General features: G+C 46.0%; 5 protein-coding genes across 5 annotated transcripts; 2 read left to right on the top strand and 3 right to left on the bottom strand.

The window, feature by feature from the left end:
• Positions 1 to 18: 18 nt before the first annotated feature.
• On the bottom strand, positions 19 to 2,007 carry N7478_003176 (uncharacterized protein; the record flags this gene model as incomplete). The annotated part of the gene is made up of 1 exon (XM_056919390.1): positions 19 to 2,007. The coding sequence occupies one exon, from the start codon at positions 2,005 to 2,007 to the stop codon at positions 19 to 21; it is 1,989 nt and encodes a 662-aa protein (XP_056782548.1).
• A 524-nt stretch (positions 2,008 to 2,531) lies between these two features.
• N7478_003175 (uncharacterized protein) lies at positions 2,532 to 3,793 on the top strand (the record flags this gene model as incomplete). The annotated part of the gene is made up of 4 exons (XM_056919389.1): positions 2,532 to 2,987; positions 3,044 to 3,232; positions 3,326 to 3,609; positions 3,667 to 3,793. The coding sequence occupies 4 exons, from the start codon at positions 2,532 to 2,534 to the stop codon at positions 3,791 to 3,793; spliced, it is 1,056 nt and encodes a 351-aa protein (XP_056782547.1).
• Positions 3,794 to 5,655: 1,862 nt separating this feature from the next.
• Positions 5,656 to 6,702, top strand: N7478_003174 (GPI anchored serine-threonine rich family protein; the record flags this gene model as incomplete). Its single annotated transcript, XM_056919388.1, has 5 exons — positions 5,656 to 5,707; positions 5,769 to 5,847; positions 5,913 to 6,053; positions 6,121 to 6,190; positions 6,547 to 6,702. 5 exons carry the CDS (start codon positions 5,656 to 5,658, stop codon positions 6,700 to 6,702), a joined length of 498 nt encoding a protein of 165 aa, XP_056782546.1.
• A 927-nt stretch (positions 6,703 to 7,629) lies between these two features.
• N7478_003173 (WD40 repeat domain-containing protein) lies at positions 7,630 to 9,691 on the bottom strand (the record flags this gene model as incomplete). Its single annotated transcript, XM_056919387.1, has 6 exons — positions 7,630 to 7,691; positions 7,754 to 7,829; positions 7,886 to 8,086; positions 8,147 to 8,432; positions 8,489 to 9,425; positions 9,550 to 9,691. Coding segments are annotated over 6 exons (1,704 nt in total), but the record flags the coding sequence as incomplete, so codon positions are not given.
• Positions 9,692 to 10,639: 948 nt separating this feature from the next.
• On the bottom strand, positions 10,640 to 12,601 carry gem1 (ERMES complex Ca(2+)-binding regulatory GTPase GEM1; the record flags this gene model as incomplete). Its single annotated transcript, XM_056919386.1, has 1 exon — positions 10,640 to 12,601. The coding sequence occupies one exon, from the start codon at positions 12,599 to 12,601 to the stop codon at positions 10,640 to 10,642; it is 1,962 nt and encodes a 653-aa protein (XP_056782544.1).
• Positions 12,602 to 12,748: the final 147 nt, after the last annotated feature.

Genomic DNA, 12,748 nt, shown 5'->3' with positions numbered 1-12,748 from the left:
CTCGGAGGTCATAGTAGATTAAGAGCCACCTTCAGCATTCTGATCACTAGCCTGAGACATTAGCCATGTATCAGAATCAATCAAATCATTCCAAGACCAAAGATTCAACCCAAAATCTTCATCTATCCCCATCAAAGAGTTGGAAAACGGAGTTCGCAAAGAACCTGGCTCATATCTTGGGCCGAATGAATTCTCATCAGCTTGTATACTACCAGCATCGATAGAACAGCTCATTTTATATACCCTATCCCGTAAGAAGCGAGTGAACCCCGCCGCCCTCGCAGCAGCATCTGACAGTCGACCCCCAAATTCAAAGACCTCAAGAGCAAGATTCACATGCCTCAGTGCTGTTGAGAAGTACACAGACGAAGAATAAGCAAGCATGAATCCGATAAGTGTCAAGACAGCATTCCACTGATACTGGTATAGCTCGCTGCATCCGTAGAAGACATCATGTTGCGACATGCGCGAGTGAATGAGCTGTATTGTTGCTAGTGCGTGCTTGAGCGCCGTTTGCACATGCTCTATATGAGAAGAATCATGATGTATGTGCGTGGCAGCTGGAAGCTCAATGAAGCTGCGATGTAGACTGATTATAATGTCGTGGTACTGGAGTTCTAAAAGGGTGTTTTGTTGGATCTCGAGAGGGTGAACGGATGGATTCAAGGTGTCTTTTCCAGAAGTTGAATCTAAAGGGTTCTCAGGGACATCCAGACATAGGCATTGAAAGTTCTTGTTCTTTTGTAGAGCAACTTTCCAGTTGTTCAGGGGCTGTAAATTGGCCATGAGGGCTTCGGCTTGCGACTTTGTGGATTCGTTCCCGGGGTTTGATATCAAGTTAGAGCTATGTGATATGTTTCGCATAACTGTGAGTGCAGCACATGTTAATCGAAGACTCTCAATGTAGTACTGTGATGAGTGGGAATCTATCGCAGAGCTCGGTGGATGACAGGAGTTTGAGATTCCGGCGCTTAAAAACTCCGAGACAGGCTTCCCTTCATATCTTGAACAGCGGAAATCCAAGTGAACGAGCGTCCACCATATCTGGAGTTTTTCTATATCATCCGAGGAGCTGGGAAGAACTTTATCAAGGTTCAGACACTGGGCTAATCGAACAGCCATTCCAATTACCGCATATGCCGTATGATGTTGGCCCGTATCCAGTAGGAAAAGCGTCATTATACAAAAGCACTTCAGTGTCATGAGAGAGGGAGTTTCGAAAATAGCATACTGAGTACAGTATGCTAGACATCTTTGGAAATATGGCATGCCAACTACCCTCGATCGTTCATTTCCTGTGTCGAACTGTTTCCACTGTAATCCCAGGAGGCGGGTGTGAAGACCCGAGTGAGAGATGTATTGCATTGTGTAGGCAGTTATCGCATCTTGGAGAGGAGTGGGTACTGTATCCTCTGTTTCACTGGAAGAACTTGAAACGGGCAGCTGAATGTCTTCTTGTGACATTATCGGGATAAGAGGATGAATGCGTGTTTGAAAGATGCGCAATAAAGTCTTCAACTGCTCGATGGAAATGTCACACGGTCCAGATGGTGAGATATTCACTTCACCCGGGCAGAATGGGGACCTATAAGGGCCGGGATCATCATCGTGCTGTGCTGCCTGTGAAGAGAGTTGCAAGGCACTGGAACAAAAAGTGTTGATGCGAGTAACGAATTCTAATGTCGAATCTAGCTTGTATGTCAAGATTGTAGAGCTAGCTGAATGTTGAGGATATTTTGGTCTTTCTGGGTGGTCTTGGCCTGATTCATGGTCTCTGCTACTCAGATGAGTAGAAGGTGCTGGCACGCGCTCTCGATTGCGTGTTTCCCTGTGACATGTCGACAAAGATGCAGTCTGGAGACGACTGCAAGTGATATTGTTCTCCACGCACTGAGTACAAGGAGCATTTGTATCGCAGCGAACGCGTTGTGCACGACAGAAACTGCAAGCTCGATTTACTCTCTTCCGCTTGCTTACCGATCGGGGAGTCGCAAAATTATAGAACATATGGGGAGTCTGCTGTGATATAAGCATTAATTCATGGGATCTGCCCACATGTCGAAAGTATGTTGAAATATGGACAACCAAATTGAGTTAGTAATACTGATGAGGCTGCTTATTCATGAGTATCTGCATCAATGTGGACTCCGTTCGTATATTGGGTTCGGCCAATAGGAAACATTGGGCCAATCCAGAAGGGGTAAGAAGACTAAGCCAATGAGAAGTAGCGGATCGATCTATGGACGGCAATAACTCGAATGGGACATTTCTCATCGTTCAAAGCGTAACTGGCGGGACAAAATCAACAAGCTTGGGGAGGTATGGAAGCTATCTCCATTCTCCTAGATGATCTGCCTAATTTCTTTTTGCCTTCCATCGTTTAATACTACGGAATGTGGAACCTTGGAAGGGTTTCCCAATTAGGATCAACCCTATCCTCACCTTCTCAGATATAAAAGGTCCAATTTCCTTAACCCTCCTTGACCATTCTATCACATCCCATAGCCAAAGTTTTATCGCTAAAATCTGCCATGTCCCACAACATTCTTATCACTGGTGCCTCGGGATACCTCGGGGGCTCTCTTCTTGCCCGTTGGGAAGATGCTAACCTCCCTCCTTACGGGATGCTCTATGCTCTTGTTCGATCAGGAGACCAAAGCCAAGCTGTGAAGCAGTACGGCGCTGAACCACTACTTTGTGATCTTGGTGACCATGAAAAGCTGCGCGAAAGAATTATCAGCAATGAAATTTCCATCATTTTCTTCCTCGTGGACTCTGCCAGCGACCAGCACCAGCCAACCATGATCCGCGCTCTACATGAGGTCAAAACTAAGACAGGGAAAGAGGTTCACTTCTTGCACACTGGGGGCGCAAAGCACTTTAGTTCCCATGCAGGCCTTACTACTGAGAAGCTGCTGCTTGATACAGATCCGGATCTTTATAACACCCTCAAGAATTCCGTGGCACCACATCCTTATTTTGCTCAGGTATGGCTCCAATAGAATGGTCTACATAAGCTGGATGCTAAATGAGGATTCTATAGACTACCAAAACCAATCTCTCAATAATCGATCTTTGCGAAGAGTATGGAGTGCGAGGCTATATTTTTGTGCCTTGTATTGTGTACGGAAAGGGAGAGGGATTCGGCAACAAAATCTCTATTCAAGTTGTTGCCATCATCAAGGCTGCCCATAAGGCTAGGCGAGTGTATGATGTCAATGGCCTTGACGCGGTATGTCCTCGGCATCGATAATAATTCATATCTATGGGTACTACTAGTCTTTTCATTACTATGACGTGCTGACAAAATTTGTAACTATTATAGTCCTGGCCGGTTTGCCATATCGTGGATAACTCTACGCTCTATTTGCAAGTTTTACGAAATATGCTTCTTGGCACTGAGATGGGCTACAATAAGCAAGGTTTTTATCTCGCTTCGTCCGGTAGTATTAATTGGCGCGATATCTATCATGCTTTTGCGGTGGCATTGGCGAAGCGCGGTGTTGTGGATGATGATGTCGTTAAGTCAGTGGACGATGCAGCCTTGACGCAGATGGCTGAGGGCTTGGGAGTTCCGGAATCACTTGTACCTGTCATGCTGGGTGGAAGGTCAGTACAGTACTTGCTGTGTTATTTTCTTGGAATATTCTTTCTAATATGCCCCAGATGTACACTTACTCCTGTCCATGGCGGTCAAATTGGATGGAAATCTCAGTTTTTACCTGAGAATATTATTGAGACTGCGGATGACGAAGTTGACTTTATTCTCGAGAACCTTGACTTGAAGAACTGATATCTTTTTTGCGTTAGACCCGTTGACCCTGAAAGACTTGGATTTCAAATTTGAATCCAATGAAGGATGAAAGATGATGATGCTTAAGGTGTTAGGAAAACCTCTAAAAATTCGGCCTTGCTTTGTTTTTATCTTTTCTTTTTGTGAATAAAAACCGCCATACCCGCGCACCCGATATTTATCATATCCATGGATTGACCGTGGAGTGTCTAGACATATGCCGTTTGGTATTTCATTATGAACTTATAGACCTCAAGCCCAGCAGTTAACTTCAGTCCAAGCTTCGAGCGATTATCTATGTCTACGGGTACGTGTAAAGATTCTATCTACTGTCGGCTATCAACCAAAGAAAACCAGAACCACTGCGGTAATTATTCTATTTATATTTTTTTTTGATAAGGATCATAATTCAAACAATCTTGGAATAGTAACAAGCCTCTAGGCATGCTGTCAGCAGCTCGGTCCGGCCAAGATGGAGGCGTCGGAGAACACAAATACGCGTCAGGCCCGAACGGAGACAATCAATCGCCTGGCAACAATCATATGTAGCAGGGATCCGAAGTGCGACCGTATCTGATGATAGAACTATTTCAGTTTCCACTAGTTTGTATCCAATCAAGATGTTTCCGATACGACCTACATGCTGTACGAGCTCTGTTGGCTGCTGTGGGAAATTTAGGTTTGAGGCAACAACGTTCAATTTGAGCGATTGAAATGAAATCGACCAATAATTTGAGAGAAGCATCATACAAAATGATAACATTCGAGATTTGCTAAGATGAACAAGAGTGATAAGATCATCATGGTACTCCCGTGTTGTGTGAGCATAGTAGGCGTTGGATTGAAAACGTATTTGGGCTCGGCCCTTACCTTTGTCCTACATAGATCCATGACCGCTTTCCAAGATCATGCGCAGGGTATTCAGCTTCTTTTCCGATTCCCAGATGTGCTATGACCGTCGGGCGTAGCCTTGGCAGATTTCTCACATCTAATAGAGCCTTGGACGCTTTGATGGACGTTTGTGGTGGAACGGAAGAGTTGATATCGTCTGCGTTTTATTTTCTATATTCCTAAGATAGATCATCAAGTTAAAAAATTAGTACTTGTATTCCAGGAGTAAAGATATCTATATTAATCAACGAATCAGTAAAGAAGGAACGAATTTTTGAGTTTCCTTGATCAGGGGATTGGGTCTATACCTCATCAACAGTTGAGTAACCGCGTCGATTATAAAGTAGAGTACCAAGTGACCAGAACTTCTCTTAGTGTTGAACAAAATGCAGCGGTGACCCCAGGGGACTAAGTACTTTGACCAATTGCTAGCATGCTAGGATAGTCAACATGGAGTCAAGCCATCCTGCTTGCAAAATAGACAGGTACTGCACATGAACTATGGCGCGCGGCCGATTTAAATTAGATAGGCTGTGCGGCATGAATTCGCCCATTTGAGATTGCAGTTCGGACTAGTATGAATACTTTACAGGATACACCTGAGAAGAATATTTACCTTCTGTCAACAAGTGGTTATTCATGTAGCCTTGAGTACAGCCAATGCCGCCCCTGCCTTTTGCTTCTTGTACCCCTCGAAGATAAGAGGCATGAGACATGACGCATTGGAACACCATGAGTTCCTTGGTCCAAAAATAAAGTTTCTCATGTCATAAAGAAGAGTGTAGAATGGGTCATAGCTTATTCCCGTTTTTTTCATATATCACGGTTTCCGACATCTTATAAGATATTGCCCGCTGGGTCTCTTCTTCAACTTTCTCTTCCAACCTTTCTGGTCTTTCATATACATTGTGAAGTTCCTCTAGTGACTACTCTTTCTAAATCAAAGCAGGAGCTTGTAACATTCAGTCGCAATGCGTCTTACCATTTCTTCGACCTTGCTGGCTTTTGCTGTCTCGGCTGCAGGTAAATAGTGGAGTCAATTGAGTCTTGAATCTAGTCTAACAGATTCCTCTACTATTACTAGGTCTCGAGATTTTAAGTCCGGTGATCGACCAGAAAGTCCCTCTGGATGATTCTATTACTGTCAAATGGCAAGCAGTGTCGTAAGTTCGCCTTTTACAGTGTGACTGGTTCCGGGGGTTCTTACAATATTGGAAATGATATTTAGGACCGACCCCTCCAAGATGGATATCTACCTAGTGAACCAGAATGTTTACCCCACCGCAAACGAATTGGTTGCTTCGGGAGTCGATACTAGCCTCGGAAAGTATACGATCAAAGCTAAAGATGTCGGTGATGTTGACACTGGGTACGCGAGATCCCGAGTCCAATATGTAGCTACATCCCTGAGGTATACTAACTTGATAATCCTACAGTGGTGGCTACCAGGTCAACTTTATATCCAGGAATAATGGTGCAATTTTGGCTCAGTCACCACAGTTCAAAGTGACTCCATCTAAGGCTGTGTCAGCCTCTAGCTCTGGTAAGGAAACCAGCACTGCTAGTGAAAGTTTATCTACCTCTGCATCTGCATCTACATCTGCGTCGACCTCCATGCTTTCTACTTCAAGTTTTCTCCAGACTTCATCGTCGACTATTATGAGTTCTTCGACTTCTGCTTCTCATACTTCTTCTCCGACAGCTTCTTCTTCTTCGAGCGCTAGTACTCACTCCTCCACCAGTGCGTCTACCTATACCACTTCTCCTCCATCTACCATGTCACCTACTTCTGCTTCTACCCGTTCTTCATCTTCTATGATGAGTTCTTCTATCAGTGCGTCCACCTCTATCACATCCTCTAGTTCTTGGAGTACAAGTTCTTCGCACTCTTCCAAAACCCCTACTGCATCACCATCTTCCTCTGTTTCTTCTACATCTGTCTCTTCCACGAAGACGCCATCCTCTACCATGTCTTCATCTTCTATCTCTCGCACTCGTTCTTCATCCCGTACCGTTAGCTCCACTACGCGTGGTGAGTAAATGGTGCCATGTTTTCAGCTGGTTTCCAAGTTTTATTTGGATTTACATCACTCGTCACTACCTATACTGCCAGATACTGCCAGATACTAACTTCATCATCTTCCTAGTGTCAACCACCACCATGAGCTCGACTGCCACATCGACGAAAACAAAGCATATCAAGACTGAGACCTCTACTTCAACTGCATCGGCAACTTCAACAAATGCAGCTGGTTACATCATGCCCCCGAGCCAGGCCGGTAGCTTACTTCTCGGTCTCTTTGCTCTGGCACTCTAAGTATATTTCCTGTTCTTATTGTGAAAGGAGTCACAGACTCATTGTTGAGTAAAATATACGAAAGAGCATCCCGTGGTGTTAATTATATTTCGGGCTATACTGTGTGCGGATTAATAATGAGTGGAAGATGCACTCCGACAACTAGTTTAAAGTGATACTGATGCGATTGGATCTAATGTTTGTCTGGATGTTTTATGATCTATGAGTTGTTTTTACCTTAATGCGATTGCAATAATGCTGTGAACGCCCTATACTGAGTTTATTACTATGAATGTGTGTCGTAGCTCGAATATGCTTATAAGGAGCAGCCCTATATTTGCATAAACAGGGGTATAATAAAGGCACTTTGGTGGTGGGCGAATCATTGCAGCAGCTTCCAGCACGTTGATTCTGCGAAGCAAGTTTAGGTAGCTTGATATTCTCAGGCAGGTTTTGCAATTACTCAGGTTGCTATCTAGCGACAAAATTGAAGCTTTAGAAATTGTAACTGATTGTTGAGTTTGATAAATTGGGTATCTGAAAAATTATTAAGAGAGATCCTACTCCAGAGCGCTAAAAAAGTATTTACTGAGTGAAAGGTCAACAGACAGGCGGTGCACATTGAAAGCTTCGGGTGACTATCCGGCACTTAACGACGGCGGTCATTATTGAGTACGCTGTCACTAGGTCTCTCCCAAGTGCGAATATGGCCTGAGATGAAAAGGTTAGCGTATTGATCGAGAAACAGAAATACCCAAATTTAAAATCCATACCTTCCAAAGAGGATGTCATAATAGAATCATTCTGGAAACCCAGCCAGCAGATTGGATCCTCGCCCACAATCTTGGACTATTAACATTGTTAGGTCATTGCTGTGGAGTTTGGAATTCAAGGATCAACGATACCATGATAGGAGGCAAGAGCGCAGTTCGTGATCGAGGCTCAATAGGATGGCTAGCCACCGGCTCGATATCGCCGTAGAAGTTCTCGGTCTTTTCCGAATCAGATCGCATGCGATTTGCTCCACTGTCAGCACGATGGCGAGGCACGGACGGTGCGGGAGGCGGGACGAGACTGCTGCGGTGGCGAGCGGAATTTTGATGATGCTGTGAAGATACATTAGACGAATGAAGACAAATTAAAAACGACATGAGACGAAAACGAACCGCACGCGGACGATGGAGCATTCCAACGCTGAAATCCCAAAGCAGAAGTCTACAATCATCACCGACGCTACCGAATCTATAGGTCTTCTGATCGCAGCGCCAGGGATCAAAAGCTACCGAAGAGACCCAAGAGTTGTGGCCTTGACATCTGGCCACAATTCTACGCTCGGGGAATGACCAGATTGTCACAAGGTCGTCTTGACCACCGGTGACAATGTATTTACCGTCTGGCGACCAGCATACGCAGATTAAACCACCGTAGTAACTGCGGAAGATATCCAGAACCCTGTGTTGTTATGTTAGTCTCGAAATTTGGAATATCTTGGTTGTTGGTATACATACTCTTCTTTCAAATAGTCCATAAGGCGCAGACATCCATCCTCTAGAACAACTGCCAGATGTCGCTGGTCTGGCGAGAAAGAAAAGCTTGAAATTTTCTGGCCAGCCAGTTTCCATGATGACACTGGATTGGCCTTCTGATTTCGCGAGTTCACTGACTTCAAGATATCCAAAGGCAATTGGCTGGACTCCTCAGAGATACCAGTGTTCTCTGGTGTGAATAAAGCGTCTTCTTTCTCCTTATCATAGACAACCAACGCGCCATTGGCATGAGAGGCCATGAAGAGATTCTCGGATCCAGGAAGCCACTTGATATGTGTCACGGGAGAATTGTTGATGACACCGTTCTTGTTGATGCGAGCGTACTTTTGAGACATAGGTTCATACCAGATGATATCTCCAGCCGAGGAACCCATCACAATATCCAAATGAGAAGCGGTCTTCGTCAATTCGTTGATATCATGGCATAGCATATGCGACTTGGTGAACAAGACTTTCGTTAGATGATCTTCTTTGGACGCGGAGGTAATATCGAGCCATTGGAATGCACGATTGATATTGGCGAATGCGAAAACTCCATTGGGATCACGATCGCTCAGACGCTTGGCCGATGTTTCGTGGGTGATTACTCGCGAAACAAATGAGGAACTACTCTTGATGATATTGTTCTTCGGCTTGCGTCTCTTGAGAGCATCCTTTGCAGGTGGTGCTGCAGGTGGTGCAAGTGCGGGATTTCCATCGCCAAATTGAGGAGCGAGCACAGGTCCCTTCAGAAATTGTGGTGGTTTCTTGCGCGGATCGAGGGAGACCAGCGACAGCTTCACGCCAGAGGTCGGAGGGTTTGGAACGGTCGCAAGAGGGTTCGGGTTTACTATCGGGGCCTCTGAAGGGTGGGGAGGTGGTGTTGCGAGGAGGAGGTCGTCTTTGAGGGTGTAAGTTCCTAAGGCGATCATCGATGATCAGCAACGCGGGCCATGTGAATAGGTAAGGGATATCTTGATCGAAGATCCCCCACCTGAGCTCGCGCTCATAATTTTTTTCTTTTTTAAATTTCTCTTACGTACCTTCTCCAACCTGAAGTGGACAGCCACCTTCCGGGTGGCTGATTGTGTTATTCGTTTCGACCACTGGGACCGCCATACCATTTGCTGCCCCCGCCGCATATGCGACAGGGATAGTATAGCGGGGAGGGGGTGGTGGTAAAACACTGCCAAGTGAGTTAGTTGATTGGAAAATGAGACATTCTGATCTCAGCTTTCTTCATTCAAATCAAAGTGTCGATATCGACTATGCCCAATGACGTGCTTAGCGTATCAGTGCCGATAACGTTCGGGTGAAAGTCGAGTGGTATGACGTTTGAAGATAGGTGAGATAGCACTGAGCTGATAGCCTCGCTGGCGATATAGTCATGCAACACCAGGAAAGGACGGGAAAAGGAAACCAAGAAAACAGGGGGGTATAAAAGGGGACTGTCTTACAACATGACGATTGAATTGTTATATTGCAGTTCCAATTCTGTCCAATTCAACCTGTGCAACCCAGGACAACCTGCAGCTTGACCGTGTTCACAAGGGGATTGATTGTGATTCGATGATAGTCTCCAGTTGTCACTTCAATTTCACCACAGACACGAGAGAAGTAACCCGATTAACTTTTGATTTCTCGGAGCCGGAGATATCTAGAGCAAGATGGTACAGGTTTACCTCCAACAGGTCATGCGCAGCCAAAATCTGAGCAGGCTAATTCCCAGTGATGTACAAAGAGCCAAAGGGGGTAATGAAGTAGCACCAGAACTGTACAAAAAGATGCAGTAATATATCTCTCTAGGCGAAGTTGGGGAGGCTGTGATGGAATTCTGAGGAGCAAGAGGGAAAAGACCGGCAACGTCAGCGCGAGAGTTCACTTTGGTCCGGGGTAACAGGCGAGCGGAGAAGTCTCGTGCCTGGCGGGGCTATCGGGCTTAATGTCCCCGGTCGAGCCGAAGGATCAAAGAACAAAAAGAAGACGCACTCTGTAGGAACCGTCACAACTTTAAATCTGGAACGGGGAACTGGAAAATTAATAACTTGATTAATCAAGATGACATTTGGGAAAAAAAAAAGAAATATAAGGGTATTATAGTACAAATGTTCCTAGCTACAACCTTCAAGAGGTTTAATTTCCACTGCCACTGCCACTGACTCGACGCCAAATCATTACGGCCGCGGCTCCGGCACAGACCACCGCCCCGAGCGCAATACCCCACGACATCCATTTGCCTTCAACATCCTCTTCGCTACGAGGAAATGCGGTGCTTGGCTCCATCGCAGCTTCAGCGATGTGTACAAAAACTTCCTGAATGGAGTTCCAGGTAACGCTAACATGCAATGGGGGACTGGGCATATTTAACATGGCTGTGTATTCGTGAGGTTGGTGCTCGGCCCGTTGAGTGGTGCGGTCCAGGTCAGCTTTCAAGGCGATGAACACACTAGGTAGTTCCTCCAGGTGCGGGTACTTCGCTCGAAGTGCAGGGATGTACGCAAAGGAGTCTGGGTCGGAAGAATCATATGTATACGCGACCACATCACACTGATCGAGCAGCTTCACCTGGTTCTCGAGGAGGGCCGGCTCCAGCTCACCCAACTCGTCCATGATGAGGTAACATTGTTTACCACCGGGTAGCTCGACTGTATTAACGGCAGTGCGAGGCTGTATAGTAGGGTGATAGGTCGTGCTGAATCCGCGCGAAAGCAGAGCATCCAGTAGGGCAGATTTGCCGGACCCAGGAGCACCAAGGACATTGCATTGAACCACATTGCGCCCGACACGACCAGGGCGTCGGCGCCGCTTTCGTGGTCTTGTTAACTTTAATGCGGCTGTGATTGAAGAATTGTTGCGATCTGAAGATTCGAACCCCAAATATGCCAAGTATTCCAACGTAGTCTTGGGAGACATGAAAGTTGTCATACTCCATTGAGCTAGCCATCCCTGAAGAGTCACATGCCCGGCCTCATTGCGGACTGTTGAAGAGGGGAATGAGCCATCAGCCCAGGATGCTGGGAGGCCAGGTGTTGGCGCAAACAAGGATGTCAATTCGGCGTTGTTCAAACCTCCATCATTGTCCTTATCAGATAGAAGGAAGAGGTTCACAAAGAAACGGTATCCTTCAGGTGATAGCTCGGCAGAAGCGAATGGTGGCACCTCGAAGCGGGGGTGTAAAAAGCTCTCCTGCAGTGAGAGATTATCGGTGTATTGGAATGCCCGCAGTATAATCCAGACTGTCTCATGACGGCCCTTCTCTGCATATAGTCTGTTTAGATGAATGAAACCCGTACAGTCAATGCCTGATTCCGTCACAGACTCCGGGTAGCCTTTCTGTATTGTTTCCTTGATGTGGGCCAAATCCTCTTCACTTAAGGGCTTTCCAAAGCATCGAGTCTGAAAGTCCGTGATCTCTTTATCTGATAAATATCCATCTCGATCTTGGTCACTGAGATAAAAGATGCGCTGCAAAGCCGAGACAGCGGCTGGCTTTAGAGCTGCCTCCTTGGAATCGAAAAGTGGTGCAATGGGGTGTGTAACCGCTTTTTGGCATACGAAAAAAGCCTCGTTGACATTTCGATGTTCCCGAGCACTGGTTCGAATACAAGAGTCAATCTCCTTGAATTCTGACATCAAAGGCAGCATTTCCTCCTCGATAACTTGTGCTTCGGTATGAGTCGCTGCAAGGTCTGATTTGTTGGCACACAGGACAACAGGTACATTGACTCCCAGCGATCGAAAATATGGCAACCAGAACAACGCGACTCTTTCATAGCTGTAGTGGTCGGAGTATACTAATAATATAACGTTCGACTTTCGAATTTCGCGCGCCAGGTTGTTTCGCTCCTGTGGCAGGGCCGAGGTATCGATAACCGTGGTAGTGGTGACATTATCAGGGGTTCCGAGCGTGGGAGGGATGGTAATTTGAGGAAGCACAGGCTGAATCTTATTTGTGACGAAGACCCCCTTGACCAGCGAGGTAATCAGGCTCGACTTACCTGTGCCTTCGTCGCCGCAGACGGAGATCCGAACTAGGTTCAATTCGTTATAAACGCGTCCATTCGCCTTAGATAGGATGAATATACCTGTGGCCATTATTGTGGCGATAGAGCTGCCTACACTCTAGGCATGTTCTCAGACAACCAACGCTAATCCGGGGTTCCAAGGTTGTTTAGAGATAATAGCGGAGTTGCACTGGGATAGCGGCAGTAACCACTCGAGTGGCCCCACCGCTTTATATCA

The sequence above is a fragment of the Penicillium angulare genome (assembly GCF_028827245.1).
Source record: "Penicillium angulare strain IBT 27051 chromosome Unknown utg000003l_segment0_segment0, whole genome shotgun sequence".
In the NCBI taxonomy this organism is placed as follows: domain Eukaryota; kingdom Fungi; phylum Ascomycota; class Eurotiomycetes; order Eurotiales; family Aspergillaceae; genus Penicillium; species Penicillium angulare.
Note: the sequence above shows the minus strand (reverse complement) of the source record. Positions and strands in the feature narration are given on the sequence as shown.